At 36.2% G+C, this 25,697-nt stretch overlaps 3 protein-coding genes across 6 annotated transcripts; all 3 read right to left on the bottom strand.

Moving 5' to 3' along the window:
• Window positions 1-4,152: 4,152 nt before the first annotated feature.
• LOC122076905 (protein yippee-like PJ691.02) lies at window positions 4,153-9,055 on the bottom strand. Of its 4 annotated transcripts, XM_042642534.1 has the most exons (6): window positions 8,474-9,055; window positions 7,294-8,377; window positions 5,054-5,106; window positions 4,839-4,950; window positions 4,583-4,638; window positions 4,153-4,509 (listed from the first exon to the last, which is right to left on the bottom strand). In XM_042642534.1, the coding sequence occupies exons 2-6, from the start codon at window positions 7,426-7,428 to the stop codon at window positions 4,464-4,466; spliced, it is 402 nt and encodes a 133-aa protein (XP_042498468.1). In that variant the 5' UTR covers window positions 7,429-8,377; window positions 8,474-9,055; the 3' UTR covers window positions 4,153-4,463. The 4 variants fall into 4 exon arrangements, 3 of the variants coding, with proteins under 3 accessions (XP_042498468.1, XP_042498477.1, XP_042498485.1); XM_042642543.1 differs by lacking the exon at window positions 7,294-8,377 and having other exon boundaries at window positions 8,508-9,055; XR_006139619.1 differs by lacking the exon at window positions 7,294-8,377 and having other exon boundaries at window positions 4,229-4,509.
• A 2,821-nt stretch (window positions 9,056-11,876) lies between these two features.
• Window positions 11,877-14,168, bottom strand: LOC122074565. Its single transcript, XM_042639444.1, has 6 exons — window positions 14,019-14,168; window positions 13,764-13,932; window positions 12,573-12,625; window positions 12,369-12,480; window positions 12,223-12,278; window positions 11,877-12,017 (listed from the first exon to the last, which is right to left on the bottom strand). The coding sequence occupies exons 2-6, from the start codon at window positions 13,896-13,898 to the stop codon at window positions 11,969-11,971; spliced, it is 405 nt and encodes a 134-aa protein (XP_042495378.1). The 5' UTR covers window positions 13,899-13,932; window positions 14,019-14,168; the 3' UTR covers window positions 11,877-11,968.
• A 6,268-nt stretch (window positions 14,169-20,436) lies between these two features.
• On the bottom strand, window positions 20,437-21,417 carry LOC122072050 (cytosolic sulfotransferase 15-like). The gene has a single exon (XM_042636580.1). The coding sequence runs from the start codon at window positions 21,415-21,417 to the stop codon at window positions 20,437-20,439; it is 981 nt and encodes a 326-aa protein (XP_042492514.1).
• Between the last annotated feature and the right edge of the window lie 4,280 nt (window positions 21,418-25,697).

Here is a 25,697-nt window from a genome sequence, read left to right as displayed (position 1 = left end):
TTTTTTTTTTCGAAGAGTGTGCTTTACTGTTAGTTTGGGTTCAGTTTGGATGCAAGGGAGATTGAAGGGAGGAGAAAAGAATTTTCAAACATAGAAAGGAAACTTTTGTAATAAGTATCCAACATGATGTATAAATTACTTAAATATGAAACGATTTGGAGTTAGAAATGAAAAGTAAAAAGAATCTAGAATAGAGAAGAAAAGAATAAAATAGAAATGGAAAGAAAACAAAAATTTATGTTTGTTTGGCTACTAATAGGATAAAAGAAAAGAAAAGGTTTTCTATTTTCTTGTGTTTTTTTGTGTTTTAGATAAGATTTTTGTTTTTTACAAGAGAAGAAAACTTTACAATTCTCAAGGTGAATTTTAAAATTCAAAAAAAGAATCTTCGATCTCTTGGTTATGGACATATCAAACATAATGAGAATATTTCAAACCAAGAAAATAACACAATTTCTATACTTTTTTCTTTCTTTTTCTTTTATTCTTTTCTCTTGGCTACCAGATACAGCCTTTGGGTTTCTGCTCAGAGGAGGACCATCATTCTTGCGTTAAAGGAGAAAGCTTGAGCTTCGATGGATTCCAAACGCTGGAATAGAAAACCCCCTCCCTATTCAGATCATTCTTCTTTGGTCAAAATTCTCTCAAATCATTCTCTCTTTGTCGATTGCTCCTCTGCATCTGGTAATCATGGATAATTTCTTTCAATATCCAATTTTTTTTTCTAGATGTCTCAATGTTTAGCTTTAATTCTTTTATGGGTTTCTTGCTGTAGGCTTTTACCTGTTTTGTTGATTCTGATTGTTAAAGATATGACCTTTTTAATCAATTTTATTGTTTAATGATTCACTCCTCCACTCTTCTCCCGACATGAGTCAATGTCTCGTTATTATTGGGTGGGAATAGATAGATTTTACTATTCTCTCTTGAAAGCTCAAAAAACCTCATTGATTTTGTAGTGGGATTTTGCAGTTCCTTCTCTATTTGTGTATGTAGAAGAGTCTTTAGCTCAAATGGAAGAGCACATTGATTAGGCTCATGAGATAGTGATTCGAATCTATTAAGACTTGTCATACACAAGTTATTTTTATGGTGGCTTTAAGTCAATTGTTGTGTTATTGATTTGCTGTAGCTTTTTTCCTCATTTCATTGTTCATGAGATTTGGGTTTGTCCTTGGGTTGTTTATGAGATTGGAAGTTGTTCTTGGGTTTGCTTTTGGGTTTATACTTCATAATAATCTTGATTTATACATGTTACAGAGGGCTGCTGATAGAAGCAACTTATTGGATCAACATAATAAATCATTGAACAATAAACACAAGACAAAAGATTTTACAATATATTGATATCTGGAACCATAGTGTTAGACAAGGATTTCTCTACATTGGTTTTCTCACGTTCTGTCAATCTTGTCTGTTCCCTTGTCTACACAATTGCTAGGGTTCAACTACTGGGCATTGAGACCATTATATAGACTTGGAGCAAACACCAACCCTGAAACACCGAATAAGTAATGCATCTTCCATAATGGGCTCTGTTGTTAACAGATCCACACATATCAATACATACTTTGCACAATATAAAATGGGTATATTAAAGCCACTACATATTAGGGAGACTACTTCCTGTATAGGGATCCATCCAATTATGGCATCAGTCAACACCCATTCAACTAGTCCATACCCACACAATGGCTAGATGCTAGCCTGCATAAAGGAAAATATTACATTATATCCTTCAAGTCGTTATTTTTGTTCGATTTTTCACTTGAAACGATTCTATTTCCTGTAGGTGCTTTGAACCTGTTGATTGAAGCAATTTGGTTTTGAGGAGGCTATGCTTTATTGTGATTTTTTCAGAATTTATGAAGATTAGGCTGCTATTGGGCATATTTATAAAATCAAACAATATCACGACACCTCCATTGAAGAAAAGTATTGTACATTAATTCACTGCCTTAGTGGTTAGAGGTTAAGTGGTGACATATCCGCTTTTGAAACTTTTAAAATAAATAATCAAATTACCCTCAAAAGTGGTAAACTTTCAAACCTATCTTTCTTGCCCACTTTCCTAATTGCACTGACTTGCAAGTCATTCCCTAATATCTTAACCAAAACGACAGTGATGCCGGCTTGAACGGTTGCCCACTCCAAAATGGAGAATTTGAGGAATGGCATACCTTTGTCAGTTTTATTTTTAGTTTGGCTTTACAAGTCGTCATTTGTGAAGGAAAAAAAAAAACTCTTATAAAACCTTACACATCAACCAGATATTTCACCGTGTTAGGACGGGAAAGGAAAGGGGGGGAGAGAGGATGTGGTATGATCGTGAGTGCCACAAAGGCTTAGCAGCCTCCAGCGAATAATGCTTATCTTGTTGATGCTTCAATAATTGCTCTTTTTGATCCTTGCGCTTGTGTAGGATCCTCCTGGAATAGAAAATTGTTTCTTCCTTTTTTTTTTTTTTTTTTCAAATATCAACGAGATCTGATTTTTTCCCTATAAATAGAATTTGATTGCGAAAAAACCAAAATATAGAGAGTTATAGATTGGTCGCTAAAAAAATATTATAACTCAAAGAGTGAAAGGCTATAATTAATAAAACAAAGACAAACAAAGTCCCATGATAGAATGCCCTCTAAGGAGCTTAGTCCTTTATCTAATTAAGGACCCTTGTAGCCCAAATCACACTCACATGGGGGTGTTTAGTGCTCTTCACTGTTTTTAATGAAAATTAAATAGTTCTCATTCAACCTTGGCATGACCCGATCCATGCGGTTGTGGGGTCAGTATGGGTCCATAGGATTAGTTAGGCCGAAGGCCTCGATACCCGTCGTTATCAAAAAAAAAAAACCCCCAAATCGCTTTTCAAAAAATCACAAGAGGAAAACAAGTGCCCCGTTGGTTACTTCTCTTGTTTACAAAAGACACACAAACCTCCACCATTTTGTAACAGCCAAATTACTGCCAGATAGAGAAGACATGCCTGAAGATGGTTTGGTAAATTAAGTCACCATCTTAGTATCTCGAAGTAGATAAAGAACTAGACCAACTATCATGACTGGCGTTAGATAGCATTAATTAAGGGTGTTAATTGGTTCAGTTTTGGTGTAAATGGTTCGATGGTAAATTTTTAGATAAAATCAAAATCGAACCATTTAATAGACAGTTTCATATATAAATGATTTCGGTTTAAATGGTTTTCTTATGTTTTCTATTTTATTTTTTTTTCTGAACGACTTCTTTATCTTTAAAATTTTTGGTGAAGTAGATATAAATTTTGACATTGAATTGAATTGTTCATTGTTATATGTTTTTTTTTTTAATAGTTGTTTGGTGTAAACTTACTTCTTTTCTTGAATTGTATGTAAACTTGACATTGAATGACCTAAACCTACTATGTATATTTTAATCATTTTAATAGTTTACTAAAACGATTTACTAATGGTTTAAATGTTAAAACCAAAATCAAATCACGGTTCAATTTTAAAACCATAACAAACCATTTATTAAACAATTTCACGATTTCAGTGTAAACGGCTCGATTCAATTTTGGAAAACCGTTTTGGTTTCAAATCCACATCCTTAGCAATAATACCTTAAAATGGTAGATACACAACATGAAGGTAGAAGATTGCTTAAAAGCGAGATATTCCAATCATTATCGACTATAAGTGCATTCACTTGATTGGATAGGGGATTTTTTTGGGGGGTCGGGGTGGTTTGGGATGACAACTGGAGGATAAACAAAATCATTCAAGAAGTGCTATCTATGGATCATTCCAAAACTTAGTTTTTACCCCCATTCCATGTCTTAGAACGGGGTTTGATCATATGAATTTCTAATTCTAGTTGGTTTGTATAAGGATCAAGTTTTCCTTCACCAATGATGAAACATGAATTTTCACCATACGCATTAGTAGTGTCAGATTGCCAAAGGTGATGATAATTTCAATCCCGTAAATAGGGAGTGAAAGTAATGATCATCCAAGAGGAACAAGGCCCACTTGAATAAATAAACCCTTCAAAAGAAGATCACAAACCTGTCTTCCCGTCCCATAGCTTGGCATTCTGTGTGTGGGCATGGTTTGAGGGATCCCAATTCTTGGCCAATCCTGTATCGATGGATTCGTACAGATGAAGGGTAAGATATTCCAAAAAAACTTAGTATCGAAGCCATTTCAGCCTTGACCAATCCCGAGTTTTTGAAGCTTGAATGCGGGGAGACACTACAAGGAACAACTCTACAAAGATGTACGCTATCAAGAAAGTTAACAGGGTCGAACATTTCTGGCTACAAAGATATATCCTATCATGTACATGAAGGAACTAGTGAGAATGCCAAAAAATAAAAAAAATATGCCTCTCAAAATGTAGTTATTAGAGGACTTATCATGTACTGGACCCAGTGAAAATGTCCAAAAATCCAAAGAACTATGTCTCATGTGTAGATATTAGAGGCCTCAATGTGCTACTCTGATCCCATGGTCCCAGCGATTTAGAGCTTCTCTGTTAGACACAAGCACACACAGTTAATAAAAATTTTTGATAAATTTGAATACCAAGAATTAGCTCTAGTTACCTTTGCAACAAAAAATTCCCTTCTATATAGCAGAAACGTGGGTTATCGGATGTTATCTGAGGGATAAAAATAAAATAAAATAAAGTAGTTAGTTCAAACAAATATTATTTATTGGACAAAATTTCCCTTCACGGGTGGCTGAACGATGAAACAGTCCAAATAAAACCCCTCGATCTCTCTCCTATCATCTGGGATCACAATGGCCTTAGGAAAACTTGGTCCTTATTCATTTGAATAATAATTTAGTTTTACTCACATAGTATAGTCCAAGTAGTTTAAAGCACTGTACGCAATTGACCTCCCTGATTATGAAAGTGCCATGATATAGATCTTCCATTTCCGGTTCACCCATCATTATTATGTTTATCCTGTTAGGGTGGGATGGGGTGCGTTGATGAGGGGAGAGAATTTTTGATTAGTTATTATGAAATTTTTGAAGCATAATTTATAACTTTTTTGGGAAGGACTTACACTTTGCAAAGTATATGATTCTCCATATCGGTCCAAAACGGAGCGCCTGGACCCTGATACACACAAAAAATAAACAATAAAAAGGTTAGGCCATATAATTTGACATATAAAAGAGATGTATTACAATTAAAACATAAATCCAAACCCATTGCTAGAGATATATATATTAAAGTCAGAATAGAAATGCAAAGCCCATTGTATTTTTTTTTTGTCATTCCTGTGGAGGACCCATAAGCAGCCCAAGAGGGGGGGGGGGGGAGGATGGCGTCCCAGCTCCAAGAGGAGAGAGGGTGGCTAGAGGGGAGGCCAGATCCTCCTCTCCTAGACTATGGCCTCCTGTAACAACCTTACATCATCCAAAGGGTGTGAAGGCCACCTCCAGTTGTGAGGATCCACATCCAATAGGTGGTGTGAGATTGATGCAAGGGGTAATGGTCTAGGAGAGTTCCGGTTTTCTAGTGGGAAAAGGGGTGGGGGTGACTGGAATATAGGATGTAAAATCCAAAAGGGGAGGGTTAAACATGCAATATATCCGTAGAACATAGACCAGTGCTCTACTGCGATTAGCAGCCACCACCATGCCAAGAGGCGCTTTCCCCATTGTTGTCTTTGTCAACACAAACAAGAGACATTTTACGGTCAAAACAGAAATATAAACCCATTGCTGTGTTTCTTGACCCATTGTAGTTAGCATTTGGATTACAAAAAAAAAAAAAAAATAGAAAGGAAGAAGGCCCGTCTGGTATTGCCTATGCCAAAAGACAATGCATGCATATCCTCATTTTGCCCCTGTGGTTAGATGCAGCCCCTACACTCCCCCAAAAGGTCCTTTTTCTCATTAATTAAACAAATTTTCTTCTGTACATTTATAGATAAAATAACTAATATTCCAACATCTCTAGCTCAAGTGTAACCACTATTATAGCCAAATTAAAATCATAAGGCCCATGCATGCATATCCCCATTTATTATTATTTTTGGATAGAAATTGTATCCCTGTTTCTGACCTTACATATCTATATATATCTATCTATCTATATATATATATATATATATGATGGATTGCCTTGTTCAAATGTCTATGGATGAACACGATGTTGTCAAATTGATATATCTTGTTTAACCTTCCAGCCCTTCTAATGTGTATTCAATGGCCGGAAGGGCCTTAGGGTGCATGCAAATCTCTTCAACTATTGGATGGAAGCTAAAAGGGTTGGAGACGATCCAAATTCGTCAAATTGATGAGAATTTGAGTCGTAACATTTTTTCCTATTTAGTTACGTTGACAGGAAATCGAATCCAGGGTAGGCAATCGCCCAACTTTGTTCCTTAGTTTTCGTATTCAGACAATACATAATCAGGTGCATAACCTACCCCAATTTAAAGGAAAACTGGACGCCTAATCCGTTCCTAGTCGTTATTGTCTGAATCGGGATCAGATCGAAAGTATCGGAATCAAATCTGCCGAATCGGATGGGAGCTCTTAACTAATCGCCCCCGATTACGATTCTCTAAACTTCCCCACGCCCCAAAATTTAGACTGAATCACGAACCTCTCTCCCTCTCTAACTTTATACTTTGTTTCACTCTCTCACTACCCGTTCTCTCTCTAACTCTCCGCTCTTTCCCTCTCTCTGTTTCTTCCCCCCACCCCTCCTTTTTTCTCACAATGGAACTCTCTCACCCGTTCTGTTTCCCTCTCCCCTGTTCTTTCTCTGGCTCTCTCACCCTGCTCTGTTTCTTTCTCTCCCCTGTTCTCTCTCTGGAAGTCTTTTTCTGGCTCTCTCTCGCTCTCTCACCCCGTGTTTCCCTCCCTCTGTTTCTTTCTCTTCCCTGTTCTCTCTCTATCTCTCTCACCCCGCTCTGTCCGGACCAAAATTTTCTTGTTCAATCCCACTTTTTTCTCGTTTTATTTTTAATTCAGAGACAAATAAACATGGAAGAAAATGGGGTTTCGAGACATAAACACAGCAAAAGAATGGGGTTTCTAGACATTTAAACACACAAAGTAATAGGGTTTCCAGACATATAAACACTGCAGAAGAATGGGGTTTCCAGACATATAAACACAGAAAAGAATGGGATTTCGAGACATACAACCATAGCAGAAGAATGAGATTTGGAGTTTTAAAGAATCTCGATTTCCCGTTTTTTCTTCTGGCGGTTTCTTTAATTGCAGAGACAAACAAAAATAGCAGAAGAACGTGGTTTGGAGACGAATAAGAAGAGTCTTGACTTACAAAGTCAAGCTGATCATCCACTGAAGCGATGTGTGTAAAAGGGAAATTGTGATTGTTCTCCCGCTCGCAGTTCGCACAAGTATATATGTTTTTCTCTTCGACATTGGGGATCTCGACCACAAACAATCTTCCCATTATGATATTGGGAAAGGATTCTTAGAGCTACGCAGATTTAAACCACACTCAGTTCTTGAATTTCAGGAATCTTGAAGCTATCTTCAGAAATTGAGGTTTCTGGTTTGCTCCACTACCAAGACAGAGAGAAGGAATTTCGATTCAAGTTTTGTAGGATTCGGAGCTACTGGATTCCAGGTTTTGCAGATTCTTAGAGCTACGAAGACTGAAACCAAGAAGAGGAGATTTCAGTTTTATGGGATTCTTGGAGAAGACGGCCGTGTTTTAAGATTTAAAGCTGGGCTGGTCGGGTATGGGCTGACTTTAAATTAGAATTTGAGAAGGTCGACAACTCTGCCCTGTGACTAGAGATGTAAACGGATACGGTTTGAATTCGGCTCGAATATGTTTGGATCTGAATATTTCTGGCCAGAAACAGTTACCCCTGCACTAATATGGATTCGGATCAAATTCGAATTTTCAACTCTTCATATACTGACTTGTATAATCTGAACCTTTCTCCCCCAATAAATATGGTTTACTCTTAATCCATATTTTCAGTTTGTTTTAATCCTTTTCCTCATTCTCTAATTCTCTAGAACCTGTTTAAAGTTCAAGAACACTTGAAATCATTAATTAATTATTTAATCGAATAATTATTTTACTGATAATTTTGAATTTTAGTCCGGATACCGTTAATCGGATACAGATATGTGAATTCAAATCGGATTTCGACTATCCATTTACAACCATGCCTGTGAGCAATAGCTGGATGTTGTCAGAACATCAGGAGCATTCCGGAACTGCTTCGATTCCTTCCTCTGCTTCTAGGTTTTTGAGATTCTGAGAGGAACTCGAGAGAGCCTTCCGAGGGAGAAGGAGCTTTCTCAGAGAAGACATTTACTTTGATTTGCTACCTCTTCTCATCATCCTCATAGATTTATTTGTATACCATAGAACGAGAGACGAACTGACGAAGACAAAGGAACACAGAAAGCAAAAGTAAAGAGTAAAGGTAATAACGTTTCAGGCAAGAGATCGCTACCAGAGTACAGAGTGACCTTACCTGTGATACGGAACGGGCATGTTGAATTTCTTACCATGGCGATCTTCTCAAATACTTCAACGGGAGGAAAAATTGGCGATTCGAGTGTTGCAGCGGCCACCGAGATCGGCCGTAAGGGGCACAGAAGTGGTGGCGGAAACGATGCTGCAAGCACCGCAGATCTGACCATTCTCGATGAGAACGATGCTCAGACCCGCCGTTGCCTGGCCATACCCTTTCTTCACCAGATCTCCGAGCCCACATGCAACCCCCCACCGTGTTCCGAGGATTTAGAGCTGCGTTGTATGCTGTTCTTGCCGATTTCCATTCCGACAACGCCGGTGATGAGGAAGAAGAAGAAGTGGATCGAGGAGGAAGAGAAGTGGTAAGGGTAAATAAGGTCGCGAAGTATAGGAATGTTAGGGCGTTGCGTTTCTGATTCTTAACGGCATTTTGGGTTTCCTATGCTTAATCGATCTGTGGGGATTTGGGTTTTTGAAGTGGGAAGCAAAACACTGTGTTAGGACTTGGCTCTGTTCTACACTTTAGACAGAGAGAGAGAGAGAGAGAGAGAGAGAGAAGGGAGCTTCGGCTTGGTTTTAATTTCCACTTGGCAACCTTCTGAGATTGATCTTGAAGGTTCATTATATTTCAGAGTGGGCTTAGGCCAATATTTTGGTCGGCTTAGAATTTATGGGCCCGATCAAGGATTTCCAACTCATGGCAGTGTGACATGTTGAGTGATATCCAAAATACAGTGGGAAGAGTTTAATGTCAGGGCCTCGTTTGTTTGCAAGGGAAATTAAAAGAAAGGGAGATAAAATTTTCAAACCTAGAAGATAAATTTTTATAATCATTACTTCATGTGGTTATCTGTTTGTAAGGTTTGAAAATTTTACTTCACTTTCTGTCAATTTGACTTGCAATCAAATGGAGCGAAACGAAGGGCAAATGAGATTTATGTAAATGTGGAGAAGGAAATTTGTCATCACTTGTCATTTGGAAGATACAAGTAATCCATGCTATAAAGAACCCTAGACCAAAATGGTCAAGTTTCAGCTACAAATAAACATGGAAAATGTTTCAAGAGTGACTTCACAAAATAGCCAAAAATTATATAAGTGCCACTAGATTCCATTATAGTGAAGAAGTATTCAAGCCCGAGTATGGTGCAATCTCTCTCTCTCTCTCTCTCTCTCTCTCTCTCTTCTCTCTCTCTCTCTCTTTTTAATGAAAATGGCAAAAGGTTTTATCCAAGCCCGTGTATGGTGCATGGTCATGCATCCAACCGTTGGATAGGTATACTTGTTGTATTTTACTTGGTCCCTCACCTTCATCCAATGATTTGGTGCATGATCGTGCACCATACACAGATATACACAAAGCCTCTCCCCATATTTCATAGAGGAAAAACTTTTCCATGCAGCTGATGTACCATACATCTTCTCACTTTTTTATTTTTATTTTTATTATTATTTTTTTATTTCTCTCCCATCCCTTGACCATGTGGACTTCATGTATATGATATCATTCCTTGTATTGTCAATGGTTTGGCATGAGGATTCCCCCTACCCATTCCCCCACTCTAGCGGGTTAGGGAACTGTCTCCCATTCATCAAATTCTTTCCTTGTTCTTCCACCACCCTAAAGTTTACATATACTAGATCAATAGAAACTATCGACAAAAAGAGAAGGAATTTTGTTCAATGTGAATAATACATGTACAAACTAATATTCCTGAGATGTCGTATCTTTTATTTATCGATGCTACCTTTATCATCTGTAGAGCAACCAAGGAGGATATCTATTTATTAAGGCAACCTTGGATCTTTTTCCAAACCTATCTGGAAAACATATCAATTTTCATAATTTCAAAATGTGTCTTCAGATTATATGAGATATTTAAGTAATTTGTAGGGGTTATGTTCATTGCAAATGAAGCTATATATTTTAGGACAACCCTCTTTTTTTTCTAGTTTAATTGAGTTAACAAAAATGTTTGGCCTCTTGGAAAGCTAATTTTCTTACTTATGTTGATCGTGTTGAATAAATTCAATTGATTTTGTCTACCATCCTACCAATTATGTGCACTAATCCTTTTCCAAAAAAAAAAAGTTTGTCGTAATTTGGATGCAGTAAATGTCCAATTCTCGTGGAATGTTGAGCATGGTATTAAGATAATCAGATTCGTCAGGAATCACCCAAATTGAATTGGTATCTGCTGATATCAATACTCAATCTCAACTGATCTGATCCTGATCCAATGGTTTGAAGTTCTAAATTTTTTAAAAAACAGGGGCAAATCTGTTCGATCTCAACTGATATCGAATCAGTGTCAGCTGAAACTGATGTGAAGTTTTAAGACCCTGGTGTGGAGTGCTAATAATTTTCTAGCCGTTGAATAGTATTTTGAATGGAACTACAAATGGGCATATTAAAGGTGATAGCGACCATATGTATCAATTCTCAAAGCTTGAGCGGCACAGAGTTACCGTTTGGCAAAGATCATAGGCAGTGGAGGAAATGGTATCCCTCAACACTGGTTGAGATCAAAGTGTTCTTCTTCTGCTTATAGGGCTCCGTTTGGTATCGTTCTAAAAAAATGTTTCTAGAGTTTTTTTGTTTTATTGGAACGAAAAACGGAATCTTCTGTTTGGTGCACTTATGGTCCGTTTCTGTTTTTTTGGAACAAAAAGTGAAAAAAAAACTGAAAAAACGAGATTGGACGGAACTCCAAAAATGGAGTTCCGTCTTCCCAGTTTCGTTCCATTTTACAAAAAAAAAAAAAAAAAAAAAAATTCCCGATAAAAATCTGAAATTTTGAAACACCATTTTTTCGTTTAAAAACTATGTTTTGACACAGAAACTGAAATTTTCGTTTTTGACACGAAACGCCATTTCTGGAACAGAAACGATACCAAACGGGCCTTAATACTCACTGTTTTTGTTCTTCAGAAAAAGTTCTCTTGAGCTTGTAAAGTTATAGGACTATGAAGATTTAAATTTTCTCAAGCACCGAAGAGAGCCCAACATACATTCAGAGGTTGGGAGCACTTCAGGTACACATTCTAATACTTGGATGCGCACCCCAAAAGATTCCCAACTGTTAGATATGTGTTGGCTCTCTCAGGCATTGAAGAAGATCAGAATCCATGAAACCATGTCTCATGTAAGAGAGTCTAAACTCGCACTTAAACGGTTTCCTTGTAATGTATGACCACTACCCAGTGAGAAGGGAAATCCCCATTTTACGACAATCATTTCACTTGAAAAATTAAAGAAATGTGCCTCAAGTGTAGATATTAGAGGACTCAAGATATACAAATATATCCTATCATGTGCATGATGGACCTAGTAAGAATGCCAAAAAATCAAAGAAATATGCCTTAAAAGTAGATATTAGAGGACTCAAAACTCTACAAATATTGTAAAGAACCTAGTAAGAATGCCAAAAAAATCAAAGAAATATGTATCAAGTAAGAATGCCTAACATTAGAGGTCTCAATCTTCCTAATCTTATTTTTCACGTGTTTGCTTCCTATGGTCCCATTCATTGACAGCTTCCCTGTTAGACACAAAAACACAAAACACATCTCAGAAATTTCTAATTACTATAAACACAAGTTTATTTTGTCCGAGACTAGCCCTTGTGCCTAGACATATAGGCGCATAATGGTCATTGCAGTCTAGACATAAGGGTCACTCTCGAACAAAAAACTTTGTCCCACATTAAAATCTGAAATTGACTATCAAGAATTAACAACACTTACTTATGCAGCACAAAATTCCCTACTATATAGGATTCATATTCTGAATCGGCTTTAATCTGACAGATTAAGTAAAAAATTAGTTGTTAGTTCAAACAAGAAGTATTATTTATTTGAGAAATTAATAATAATAATTTAGTTTTACTCACGTAGAATGATCCTAATTTTGTAAGGCACCGTACGCAATGAACCATCATGATCTTGTACTCGCCAAATACCAGCCTTTGCCTTACCGGTTCACCCATCATAATTGTGTTTATCCTGTTAAGGTGGGGGTGAGGAGGGGAGGGATTTTTTAATTAGCTATTATGGAGGTTTAGAAACCCAAATCATTAATTTTTGGTAGGACTTACACTTTGCTATATATATGATTGTGTGTATTGGGCCAAAATGGAGGACCTGTACCCTTAGAAAAAAAAAAAAAAAAAAAGGTAGTCTTGATAAGATGAAGCATACAACAGATAAATTATAGTCAAAACATAAATCCATGCCTATTTGCAAGAGATATATTAGTCAGAATAGAAAGCCAAGCCTTAAGGATGGCAGCCCAAGGGTGGCGTCCTAACTCCAAGAGGGGAGGCAGATGGCAGCCTGGGTGTGACATCTCCATAGGACTTAGACTAACGTTCTTTTGCGATTTATAGTCACCACCCCATCTTGTCAAGAGGCACTTCCCCCATTATTGTGTTTGTTGACACATATAAGAGACATATTTCATCTAGTTAAATTCACTAGTTATTTTTAGATCAGAGACGGTGGAGAAATAGAAGCTTCAGAAGGAATATCAAAACTTAGTTCACTCGCTGAGATTGATGGTTCATGTCAAAAAGGTACGAAGGTGGACTAATTTGAAAACAAAGACATAGATTATAGTGTCAAATTGATGTTCAGATCCTCTCCAACCCTTTCAGCCCTTTTAGCGCGCATTGGATAGCTGAGCCCCAAGGATCCTTCAAATTGAAGAGAACTAGAGCGCCAACATTTTTTCTATTGGGCTACCTTTCAGTTTTCTTATTCAAGCAATACATAAGCAAATTCATAAGCCCGATTTAAAGGAACACTGGACGCCTGATCCGTTCTTAACCGATCCTGTCTGAATCGGGTCGAATCGGAAGAATCGAAACCAAATCGGCTGAATCGGATGGGAGCTATGAACACTGTTTCTCTCTCCCCTCCCCGTTTTCTCTCTCTCTCTCTCTCTCCCCTCTTTTCCCTCTCTCTGTTTCTCTCCCTGCAACTTTTTCTCACCTGCTCTGTTTCCGTCTCTCTGTTTTCTCTCTCTCTCTCTCACCATCTGTCCAGAGCAAAATTTTCTTGTGCAATCACATTTTTTCTTGTTTCTTTTTATTTCAGAGACAAATAAACATAGAAGAAGAATGGGTTTCGAAACACATAACCATAGCAGAAGAAATGGGGTTTTTTTATTTATTTATTAAAGAATCTCGACTTCCAATTTTTCTGGTGGAAATTTCTTTTATTGCAGAGGCAAATAAAGATAGAAGAAGAATGTGGTTTGGGTACGAATAAGAAGAGTCATCACTTACAAAGTATTGCAGATCATCCGGTGAAGCGATGTGTGTAGAAGGGAAACCTTGATTGTTCTCCTTCTCGCAGTTCGCGCAAGTATATATGATTGTCTCTTTGTTATCGTCGATCTCGACCAGAAATAATCTTCCCATCCTCAGTTCTTGGATTTAAGAATCTTGAAGATACCTGGAGAAATTTAGATTTCTGGTTTAATTCACTACCACGACTGAAAGAAGGAATTTTGATTCAAGTTTTGAAGGATTCGGAGGTACCTGGAGAAGTTTAGATTTCTGGTTTTGCTCCACTACCACCACTGAAATAAGGAATTTCCATTCAAGTTTTGCAAGATTTGGAGCTACTGGATTTCAGGTTTTGAGGATTCTTGGAGCTACAGAGACTGAAAGAGCGATTTAGATTTCAGTTTTATTGGAGAAGAAGACCGCGTTTTCTCGAATTAAAGCAAGGCTGGGCTGGGCTGGGCGGGGCGGGCTAGATACTGGGGGCACGTTAAATTACTTTCCTACCCTTGTTAAATCAAAAAGTCTATTCATTTGATGCCCTTGTGTGTGCTCTCATTGGCTCCCATACGACTACCTAGCTTTCTTTTACCCGTTTTGGTTGCGGGTTATTCCTATTATTTTACATCTTTGCCTCTTTGATGAATTTCATCAGGCTATTAGCTATTAAGGACAACCTCAAAAGTTGGATTTTGTTCGGATGAAAGAAGTACCCTAAATGAATTTACCGATTTACCCTTTTGTTTAGCCTTCATTAAGTTGCTTATGGTCAATTAGGAGTCTATTTATTTTAAATGGGAGAGGGTTCTCTGAGCAAGCAGTATAGAGGAGCCCATCAATGGTTTACAGGAAAACAGTATCGGCCAAAGCAGCGTGATCATTTTAGATGAGACGGAGAGAGAAAAACACAAAGGTGCTAGCATGTCCTAACCCATATATACAACAAATTCAACCCCATCATGACATTTAAGTTTTGGTGGGCTTAGAATCATGGGCTGGATCAAGGCCTACTGCCCATGGCATCGTGACAAGGAGAGTGATAATCCAAGATAGAGTGGGAAGAGGGGGGAAGAGTTTAATGTTAGTGAAGGGCCAGATGGAATTTATATGTGAAACTTCTACATGTCACAAGGTACATGTGGACAAGGAGAGAGTTTATCTTCACTTGCCAGTTGGCAAATGATTGCAGGGTAAGGATTAATGTAGCCGGCTCCATTTAGATTAGATTTTATTGATTTTTTGTGCTTGTTACTTTTATTCTTTCTTTTGACGTCTTTTCCTAAGCCAACATTTTAGGCTCTATTTGACTGCAAGGGAAATTGAAGGTAGGGGAAGATAAAATTTTAAACCTCGTATAAAAACTTTTGTAATTATTACCTAACATGATTATATAAACTATTTAAAATCTTCTCTTCCTCATATAAAATGATCTCTTTAATCCCATTATGTATGAAACCCTTCAGTGCTCTTCATTAGCATGCTTCCACTATGTTCTTGTATGGAGAATCTGGAGAATCATCCTCCCTTGCAGCAGCAGACAAGGGTGTAATTACCTTACATTTCTTCAAAAGGTAATTACTTTCGTGTTTTTTTTTGGGTAAATCAAACACACATATATGTAACCAATAAGGTCACAATTTCTATTTCTAGTTATACACTTTTTGCCCCTATAAGATGACGTGTCAATTAATTAAGAAAGCGAAGAATGTAAATTTAGGAGGAAGTTTTCCTCCATCCATGGAGGACAGTCACCCACCACCTAGGGTTCACAAACCCTTATAGGTTTTAGTATGTTTTCAAAATACTTTGCCAATGCCTTCTCCAACCCATCCCATGCCCGCAGTGAATAGAATGAATTCTAAGGATGTCAAAACCATACCTAACTGAAATCATGAAACTTATTGTTCAATAAACGGTTTGGTTTTGATTTAAAAATTGTGACCGTTTACTCAAGCGATGTAAACCAAGATATTTTTAACGATTAATATATGCATAACATGTCAAGTCGTTTATAATTATAAGGAAATTTTTCTTGTACCACCCATGATTTTAAACTTAATTCGGTGTAACCCCACGATTTTTGACAAATATCTACCTTACCCCTGATGAGTAACAACGCTAACTTAAAATTTGAAAAGTAACCTTGTCATTTCCCTCTATATACCACAACTAATTCCAATCATCTTCAACCGCCAGTCCTTGAGCCATCAACAATGAAAATCTCAACTGAAGCTCTTTGGGGGTGAAAAGAGGATTGCTTTGTTATAGGATATAGGATATGTATTCTTCTAAATAGGTACTCACAAAACTAGATGCCAATCGCCGTAGAAATCAACCAGGTGCTAGATTTTTCATGAAATCCATGAGGCCCCTTTGCTCATTTTTTATATTTAAGGCACTCTACTTTGTCTTACTGCACCTGTGTCTTTGTTGAGGGAAAGGTACCGGGCCTTCTCGTCTTCTGAGGTCTTGAAAATTTCTCCCTGTAATCTCAACGGAGTTCTATAAACTCTTTTGCGTGAACGGATCAGGTTTATGTACGAGAATATTCTCATACATCCCTGGTCCGTGGATTTAGAATCTATTAAATGAAGAAAGAGGAAATTGGTTCTAAATCTACGGGCCAGGGATGTTCTCATATTGCATGAACCTGATCCGCTCTCCACTCTTGGGAGCTTCGTCCATGGCAGTTCGAGCTCCATAGTTGTAACTAGTTCTATGATTTAAACGAAGAAGAAAGGAAAGCCCTATCTTCAATTGGGGGTTTTACAAAGACCATTTTACCCTTCTTCAAGGTAGTTTAGGCATTTAAGTAAATATGAACCCCTAATGGCCTAATGTCACCACTTAATTATTTTCAGGTAACGAAATAGATTTATGTGTAATTTAGTGATGAAACTGAGGGGCGTACTAGATATTTTTTAAAAAATCATGGGATTACATCGTATTTAATTTAAAATTAAGAATGATACAAGAAAGTTTACCTAATTATAATAAACAATTATGGTAAGAATAAACAAATCCCAATAAAGAATTAAAATACATTCAAAAATTTAGAATAAAAATTTTATTAAACATATAAGCAACTATAACCTTATAATTACTGAAATAAAGCATATACAATAAACAATTCAATTCAATGTTAATTTTATAACCATTTCAATAAAATTTTAAAAAAGATATAATCCTTTAAATAAAAAAAATTAGAAAAAGCTAATGAAACCAATTATTAAACAGCTCATTTTTTATTTTACCTGAAAAATCCTGTATCAAATTGAACCATTTACACTAAAATCGAACCATTTTACACCCTTGATTCCCATTCACTCTGGATAGAGGGAATCTCGGTCTAATTCTATTTATAATCATACGTCAGCCCCTATAAGATAACGTATCAATTAAATAAAAGAGTTAAGCACGTAAATTTCCTTCCCTTATTAATGTTATTTTTTATTTTTTCAGCGCCTGTTAGAAAGGGAAGGAAACTACCAAAAGGAATTTATACCAAAAACCAGAACTGGCCATATAAGGGAAGAAGCTGCCATAAATTAAGAGGTCATGGGTTCTAATTTAAAAAAAAAAGAAATAAAAAAAAAAATTGTTTGGAATTGGAAGGAAGATAATGTTAGTGACTGAAATGCCAAAGCCCTCATAGGACAAGTAAACCCGAGTGATGATGGGATAAGGTTTTCCTTCTACTATGCAACCAACTTCTTTTTTTTTGCTAACAACGGGTATCCAAGCCTTTGGCCTGACCAGTCCCGCGGGTCCATATTGACCGCACAACTGTATAGACCGGGTCATACTGGGGTTGAATGAGAACCATTCAACTTTCATTAAAAGTAGTGAAGAGCAGTAAACACCTCCATGTGAGTGGCCCAAGGTGTGCCTAGTGGGATATGAACTTAGGACATCCGAATTTACGATTCATACCAAGTTCGTTGCTCATCAACTGCGCTACCCCGTTGCGGTACTATGCAACCAACCTCGTGAACCGCATGATTCCATACAATCGCTATTAAGTTTGTAGTAAAACAAAGGATAAAGAAACTCTTACAATATAAGAACTCAAACACTACAAGAGCATGAATATTCTCCAATGTCACATCAATTACATACTAACAAACTTAGCATTGTTCACCTAAAAAAAAAAAAACTTATGAGATATGTGTGTCTCGAATTTTTTACTCGTTTTGGAGAATTATCCCTTTAGATATATTTGAGTGATGACCTGAATGAGATTTTTCTTTTCTTCTCTGAGATCTGTGATGGTAGCAGAGGGCTTGGTATGATATAACCTGACAAGATGCAACCCAATGTATTGACCCGACTTGGAGGAGTATTTATATGTTTTGTTGTCTTGTTATGCAAGTAAGAGAGAAACAAGAGAAAATGAGATTTTCGTGTTAAGGTTTCTGGGCAAGAGTTCTCGCTGCAAGTTGGATTTTTTTGAGAGATCTCCATATTAATTTATCTTCTATCATATATAGTGAATCATCTTCACATTCGCCCGTGGACATAGTACATCAAATCAGTGTGTGAACCATGTTAAATCTGTGTCTTGTTTGACTATGTTTCGTTTTCTTTATATTTCTTTGATGTTTGTTTTGACAAAGATCGCGGAAGAAAATCTTGAGAGAGGGAGAGATCATGGACTTGGCTGTTGGTGAAGAAGTAGAGAAGAAGCTCATGTAGGTTTTTGGTGACAATGTCCATGTGCATTTTAAAATTAAATATAGGTATTAAGGGATAATATAACAGTAATAATTATGCAATAAATAATTAGGTCATCTCAATATTTTTATTAAGAAATAGATTTAAAATAAGTGAAAAAATAGTGTAAATTTACCATTAAAGGGTAATTTGGATATTAAGAGAGAGAGAGAGAGAGAGAAGCAAATGTAAAAATTTGCTTTATTTGGGGAATTTAGAAAAAATACTCTTCTTAGGAAAGTTTGAGTAAATATTTAGGTTAAGTTTAGGGATACATAGTTTTTTCCTGAAAAGAACAACTTGATGACCATGTAGAATTTCCATAGTAAGATAACATAACGGCAGGAAGACAATTGCTAGTATGGTACCCTTACTAGTGGGTTGGATGGATCTCAGAAGCTCATGGGATCGACTAACTTGCTTCACTGAGAAGTAGGTTGAGGTGGTTAGAAATTTGACACGTGGCTAATATAGACCATTTACTATCTTTTCAATGACTAAATTATTCTTTTCATATGAGCATTATCCTTTTTACCACTACCAATCCATGCTTTCTTGCCACATGGCACATATGAATGAAAGGTTTCATTTTTGGTGGGTTAGAGTAGTCCTTGATTTGCTTTTACAAACGGATTAGTTAAGTGTTGACCATTGTTGGGGTAAATCTATTAAGTCTAATACTGGAAAATGATCATATATTGGGTTATTGGGCTTCATTGGACATACTTAATTAGTATAAATATTTTGTACATGCATAGACTACCTATGGGTCAGTGTATTATCAACATTGACGTCCCATTGGATGCATGATGATGAAACCCTAAAGTTTGAAGGGGAGAAGAAGATATACAAAACCAATGGCCATCACAGATAGGAGAGTTGTTCGTGGAAACAATCTTTTCCTATTTTAGATTTATATGCTAAAATACAAATCTTTTCCACTAAAAGGTCATTTATATTAAGAAGAAAAAGATGGGGAAAATATACAAGCTGAAGCCTAAGACACACTAGAGACATTACAAGAATGTGGAGAGAAGAAAATTCAGGATCACTCCCTGTCCTTCGGCATTGCCATCGGCTAGAAAGAGATCCATTACTCCACCAGAGAAAAACAAAAAAAAAAAAAAGTAATAAATAACATGAAATCTGGGCCTTTTCTCTGCATCTATTCTAAGTTCAGATTGAACTGAATCAGGAAGGGAAGAGAGAACTTAAGAGACACCACTTTTTGCTGCATCCTTAGCCAGATAATTTGCCACTGGATTCGCTTCTTTGATGCAATTAGTCAACTTCCACTGAATACCTTAAAAGTAAGGTTGCAGGCATCGCCAAAGATGGGATATAGTCCATGGGATGGAATCTCTATAAAATTCCATCATGCTAGCCGTAGAGTTCGTTTCAATCCATAGCTTATAAATACCCAATTTATATGCATACTTAATACCATGGGCGAGCCCTTCAAATTCTGCACTCATAATTAGTTTCAACTCCAAGAAAATTTCCAAAGGAGAAAACAGTTCTAGAGTCTGAATCACGATTAAAACCATCTACACCTACTTGCCCTGGGTTTTCGAGAACAACCGTCAATGTTAAGCTTCAACCATGCGTCTGATGGAGCACACCATATAATCTCAAGAATTCTAGGGGCATTGGTGGGATATAAACCTTCATCCAAAGACCTAGAAACAGTCAAATCAGCTCTAGAAAAGCCTCTATATTGACTTATATACTCATGCATATTCTCCATGTTGTGTTAGATGTATTTTTTTTTTTTTCAAAAATAAGATGAAGATCGTTCATCAAACTCTTTTTTTCCCACACAAAATCAGCTCTAAACATTTTTTATTATTGCTAGTTTGTGATCAACTTCATAATGACATAATCGGTTCAAACTTTTAGTAGGCAAATTGGACAATACATAGTTGTAGAGACACATCAACATCAAAGCTAGATGGATGATCTAAAACGTTAGACCAGAGCGATAAAATTTATATTCCACAAACAGTTCAAACTGCTGTATCATCTCTGGTATAAGATGATTATCCCAATATCCCACTTCACCTCGCCTGAAGAACGCATTGTGTTCAACCCCAAACACTGTCTTCCCATTCTTGTTCACGTCCAAGTTGCTCAAATGATCGAAACTACACAACCTCAATATCTCCTCCACCACCCCTTCCTTCTCCTCAGAAAATGGATAACCCAAGAACTTAGCGATCCTTCTCAACTGGACATTGGGCTGTACCTTCAACTCTTCAAACTTCAAGAACAGAACTGTGTCAGGTCTCTCCAAGCTCTCTTTCCAGTACCCTAGGACATGATCCCAAAAGGGTCCATTCACACACACACCCTTACAGAACCTCTCAAATTCTTCATCCAGTGAAAGGGTTCCCAATGTCTTGGGTCTCAACCTGTTTGTGAAGTGCCAAAGAGAGATGAAGGTGTCTCTTGGGTTCCTACAAAGATAAACAAGTTTGCAACCCAATTGGGGTATTGAATTAGGGAGAGATGCATAGGGGATATGGCTACAGAAGAGCCTGGGAGAGGAGAAGGAGGTGAGATCAGGGATTTGGTTGTTCATGAAGAGGTTGACCTCTAAGTAAGGAACCAGTTCATGTGGGTTAGGGGTGAGGAGTGGGTGGTGGAAAGTGGAGTACTTGCTGAGGTTGATGATGGTGAAGGCCAAGGCCTTAAGCCAAGTGGTGCCAGATTTGGGACTAGTGATGAGAAATAGATCAACTAGGGTGGCTAGGAAGTGTTGTTGGCAAGAGAGAACTCCTTGGAGTGTCCTTGCGGTGTACCAAAAGGCATGGTATTGGTAGAGTTGAGTGGAGGCCCATCCTCTCTCTTTAGGAAGGGAGGAGAGCAGGGTTTTGCACTCTTCATTCAATCCCTCCTCTTCTTCGAAGTACTCGAGGGGAGAGACTTGAGGATACGACATTGGAGATAGAGCTTGAAGGAACGTTAGGAACTGGTGTAAGATTTCCTATTAGGTGGGCTAGCATAGTCAAAGATTTGTTTCCAAAATCGGTTTAGTGGTGTTGACTACAGATGGAGTAAGCAGAAAGAATCCAATATTATTGGTAAGTAATCTCTATGGAGATATTGAATTCTATTAGCACACCTTAATGGTATGAAATATTTATTACTATGTGTGGACCTAAGATATTGTTTCCTTAACGGGGAGGAAACCCTAATTTTATTGCAGGGTTGGTCCATACTCTCACCCCTATATATAGTTATCACTGACCCATTAAGTGATGCTAACAACTAAAAGCAAAAGGGAAAGAGGGTAGACCAGACCAACATTGATCGTGTTGTACGAGGAGCATGCAAGAAGACATTGAAGAGTTCTTATTCTTCAGCCATAAATTCAGGTATGCCTAAAATGTGTTTTTTGTAATATTTGTCGCGCATGCTTATCGATCTTCATGAATCGTTCCGTATATATTTTCTATCAATGGTATCAGAGGCTTGTTCATGAAAAATCGATCGGCTGTACCACCAGTAATAAAAATCAATTTCTTCTCCTCGAGTCGTTTTGTTTTGAAGAAACGAGAAAAGTAATATATTATATATTATTACTAAAGGACAAAACTTGCAAAGTTAAATTAAAAAAAAAAATCCCTTGATTTGCCTTTTGGAGAACTGTATAAACTTTAAAAAAAAAAATGACAAAAAGGTAAGTACGGTTTGGTTGCCTTAAAAAAAAAAAAAGCAATTGCAGGTTGGCAGCTGTGTTGTTGTTGTTTTGTTAAAGTAACCCAAAAAAAAAAGTGACTTTTGCTTATACTTTTGTTTGGGGTTTTAATACTGTTATGTTTTGGTTTTAACATTGAGTTAAGTTTGTTCCTTAAGTTTGGGCTGGTGGACTCAAGCCCAATATATATATATATATATATTATTTATTTAAAGAGTTCAATTTATTATTATGGTTCAAATAATTGAACCAAGTGATTTTACTTCATTACCCTTAAGCTTTTAAGTCACAATAATTGGGTTTTATTGGACTTGGGCTAGATCCATATGGTTTGACTTCGTTTTATATTTTATATTTAGAAACTTAATGGGCCAAGCCCATGTCTAGATTTGTTTAAGTGTAATGGGTTTAAAAGCTCATAGGCATTATTTCAAATGGGATGGATTGAACCAACATAATTCGAACCGACTAAATTAAACCAAATCCAGTGAATCAATCAATAGGTGTACCAAATTAGAATGTAGACCACTATAATGTTGAACATGTATGTTTCAAGCATTGTTTGAGTAGATCCAATGATCCAAATCAACATCGGTTGAGACCGATCCTACACTTGATCATTTGAGACTTGGTATTGGTATTGTGTCATAGGTAAAATAATAATTGTAATAAAATCTAATGTCTTGATCAAGTCCCCTTAAAGTGATTAAATCCTAAACCAACCCAAATCAAGATGAATCGGTTCTACCAAAATTGTGCCATGACTAAACCAATTAGGTTGGTCAATTCAGATATCTGACACATTGACCACGAAAATTGAATTATTTGGATTTTCCAATGGGTCGTCGAAAAACCCACTGAGAAAAGTCATCAACATTGACCGATGTTAATCGAGAAAGTATTTATTAAAAACAAAACTATTATTTTTGTATTTAGTCATATAACCAATTGGTCATTGATTAATGTGTTGAAAATTGACTATGTTATTGATATTGTGGAGGATTTTATCGTTTGAAATGGTCTTATATGGTAATGATCAATTTTCACATAATATCTAATGAGATTTTTTAGATTTAAAACAATTATTTTGAGAGTCCCAAGGCCTTGTGAATAATAAAATACCATTGGTTTTCATGATGTCACTTTGTCATGTACTTGGGATGTTGTGGATAATTACTTAACTGGTCAAACCAGTGGGAGGATGTAATTATATATTCTGAAATGTTGTTTATGATTCGACCAGTGGATGTATGTTCAATATACTGGGTTGAATTTAAAACAAGAAAAATAAGACCTATATTTTGTGTTTCATAACTGTTTTGGAACAGCTATAGTGTTTTGTCTTTATTCTATAGTGGCTTCAGAATTGTATTTCTGTTTATGCATGTTTTTGCACTGGTTTATCATTACTATGATATTAAAAAAGTTATTTATGAATGACATAGGCAGAAAATTAATGGCATTTTATGTTTGCATGTCAAATTTGGAATACTCTATGATGAATAAATATATTTGAGTTAAATTGGATGTAAGTTTTCGCACATGTTTAGCTGCAAAATGTATTTCTAGGGAACCACGAAAGGGTGATGTGGATTCCACTAAAGTGACATATCTTATTCTTTCATAATTTTCCTTAGGGCAGCATAGTAGGTGACATTTGCCTAAAGATGATGTCACCAAAGTTAAAGAAAATGACGATAACCTAATGATTCTGATCCCAAAGGTAAGGGGATCTCAAAAGTTATTATTCTTTTCACAGTTAATACAAGAAAATGAGAGGACCAGTGTATTCCTGTCTTAAAGGATAAGGATACAGTTTCAACTATAACTCTTGAGTGATATAGTCATTACAGTGAATACACATGAATCTCACCAAGTTAAATTTTGTTATTGGTGTGGTTTATTTAAATCGATTTTTGTGAAGATTCTTTATGGGTAGAGTTGGCATCTTAAAATTTAATATTAATGATGATAACTATACTCATATTTGAGATGTTATGACACAAGATCATCCTACGTTGCTTCTACATGTTGATGCTTTATTAACTATTTTCAGCATAGTTTCAATGAAATCCAGTTTTGAGTCTAATAATTGTATAGACCATAAACAGTTTATGCAAATGAAATTAGAAATCGTTTAATTTTGATTTATTGAAATGACTTCTGAAATCTGTTTATACTGTTGACTATTTTGGCCCTGTTTATTCAAGCCAACAGTTAGGTCTAGTTCTAATATAAACTGATATTGACTCTTCTAAATGGTACTTTTATTAGGTCATCTAGTCCTACTCTCTTATATTAGTGGGAGAATAAATTATTATCCTATTGAGGGTGATAGATGTATCACACATGTTTTATTATGTATACTGCACTTGTCGTTTCATGAATTTTAAGTCAATCTGGGGTATTTTGATATTTTCTTCGATATTATATTTATCATCCGTGACATCAGGTTTTATCACGAGACACATAATTATGAGTTTTGACACCCATTTATGATTCAAAATATCACAAGTGCATTGTTTAAGTAATATTTCTTCAAATTTATATGTCATATTTGTACTTGTAGTAAAGTTCAATTTTATTAAAAATTCATCGAGATAAAATAGATATATTATATTTGAATGATTTAAATGAACTCATTGAAGTTTTAGTGGCTTATTGGTGTAAAACCTATGAAGTTATTTATACTTGCTATGGATCTAAGCCAACATTACCTTTATTTGTTAAAGGCTTATTGTTATTTTGGCTTATAAATTATTTGATTCATGTTCTCTATTAGTTAATGAACTTTTTTTTATTTAAAGAAATAATAGGTCTTTATTGTGATTGACTTTAAAGTTTATGGACTAATATTTGTATTAGATATTAAAATCATTTGGATTGAAAGTTCATATTTGTATACAACTTTGGATATTTAATGAATTAAGGATAAAGTAACATATTTCATGTGTTTTTTTTTTTTGTTATCATGAATAAATGTTATGAACTTTCATATTTAGCATGTTGTCATTATAGAAAATATCATATTTAGATTTTTTATTTATTTATGGTAATGGCTGGAAGTACAAAACTGTCATACTAAGAATGTACTCACTTTGATAACTGTTAAATTATGGTGTTACCATATTGACTATTAGGGTTTATAATGGGTTGCTTTTGTGGGCTTATGTTGAATATTTTATTAATTAAATACTGAAATAGTTCATCTTGTTGTTTGCACCCAAAATCTAAACCCACGGGTAATTTGGTAGCAATCCAAGTCTATAGGTTTTTATAATTTCAGTGATTACGCTTCCACTTAGTGGGCTAGTTACTGAGATTGTGAAATTACTATTGACTATTCATGATGGGTTACAGTCAAGGAGACCATATGACGAATGATGTGCTCTTGCCACCACAGGTGAGTCTTCATTTGGTCGGTTTTGCTTGATAGTGTGAGGGTGACATTTTGGGCTTCATAGCTTTGGAGGTTCTTATCTTGCCACCACAGGTGACGGAATCTTCAAAGTGGTGTTGTT

This window comes from Macadamia integrifolia, chromosome 1 (assembly GCF_013358625.1).
Source record: "Macadamia integrifolia cultivar HAES 741 chromosome 1, SCU_Mint_v3, whole genome shotgun sequence".
Taxonomy (NCBI): domain Eukaryota; kingdom Viridiplantae; phylum Streptophyta; class Magnoliopsida; order Proteales; family Proteaceae; genus Macadamia; species Macadamia integrifolia.
The sequence above is the reverse complement of the archived record's forward strand: the minus strand, read 5'-3'. Positions and strand labels throughout refer to the sequence as shown.

What these genes read in the sequence shown, in the direction of transcription:
- LOC122074565 (XM_042639444.1), bottom strand. Translation starts at nt 13,898, where the DNA reads ATGGGAAGATTATTTCTGGTCGAGATCGACGATAACAAAGAGACAATC. An exon ending in CGGATGATCTGCAATACTTT is followed by an intron (nt 12,626 to 13,763) that starts GTAAGTGATGAC and finishes TTTTTTTCTAAG; the next exon opens with GGTACAGGTCCTCCATTTTG. An exon ending in CAAAATTAGGATCATTCTAC is followed by an intron (nt 12,279 to 12,368) that starts GTGAGTAAAACT and finishes TTAATCTGTCAG; the next exon opens with ATTAAAGCCGATTCAGAATA.
- LOC122076905 (XM_042642534.1), bottom strand. Translation starts at nt 7,428, where the DNA reads ATGGGAAGATTGTTTGTGGTCGAGATCCCCAATGTCGAAGAGAAAAAC. An exon ending in TGGATGATCAGCTTGACTTT is followed by an intron (nt 5,107 to 7,293) that starts GTAAGTCAAGAC and finishes TGTGTGTATCAG; the next exon opens with GGTCCAGGCGCTCCGTTTTG. An exon ending in AATCATATACTTTGCAAAGT is followed by an intron (nt 4,951 to 5,053) that starts GTAAGTCCTTCC and finishes CCACCCTAACAG; the next exon opens with GATAAACATAATAATGATGG.
- LOC122072050 (XM_042636580.1), bottom strand. Translation starts at nt 21,417, where the DNA reads ATGTCGTATCCTCAAGTCTCTCCCCTCGAGTACTTCGAAGAAGAGGAG.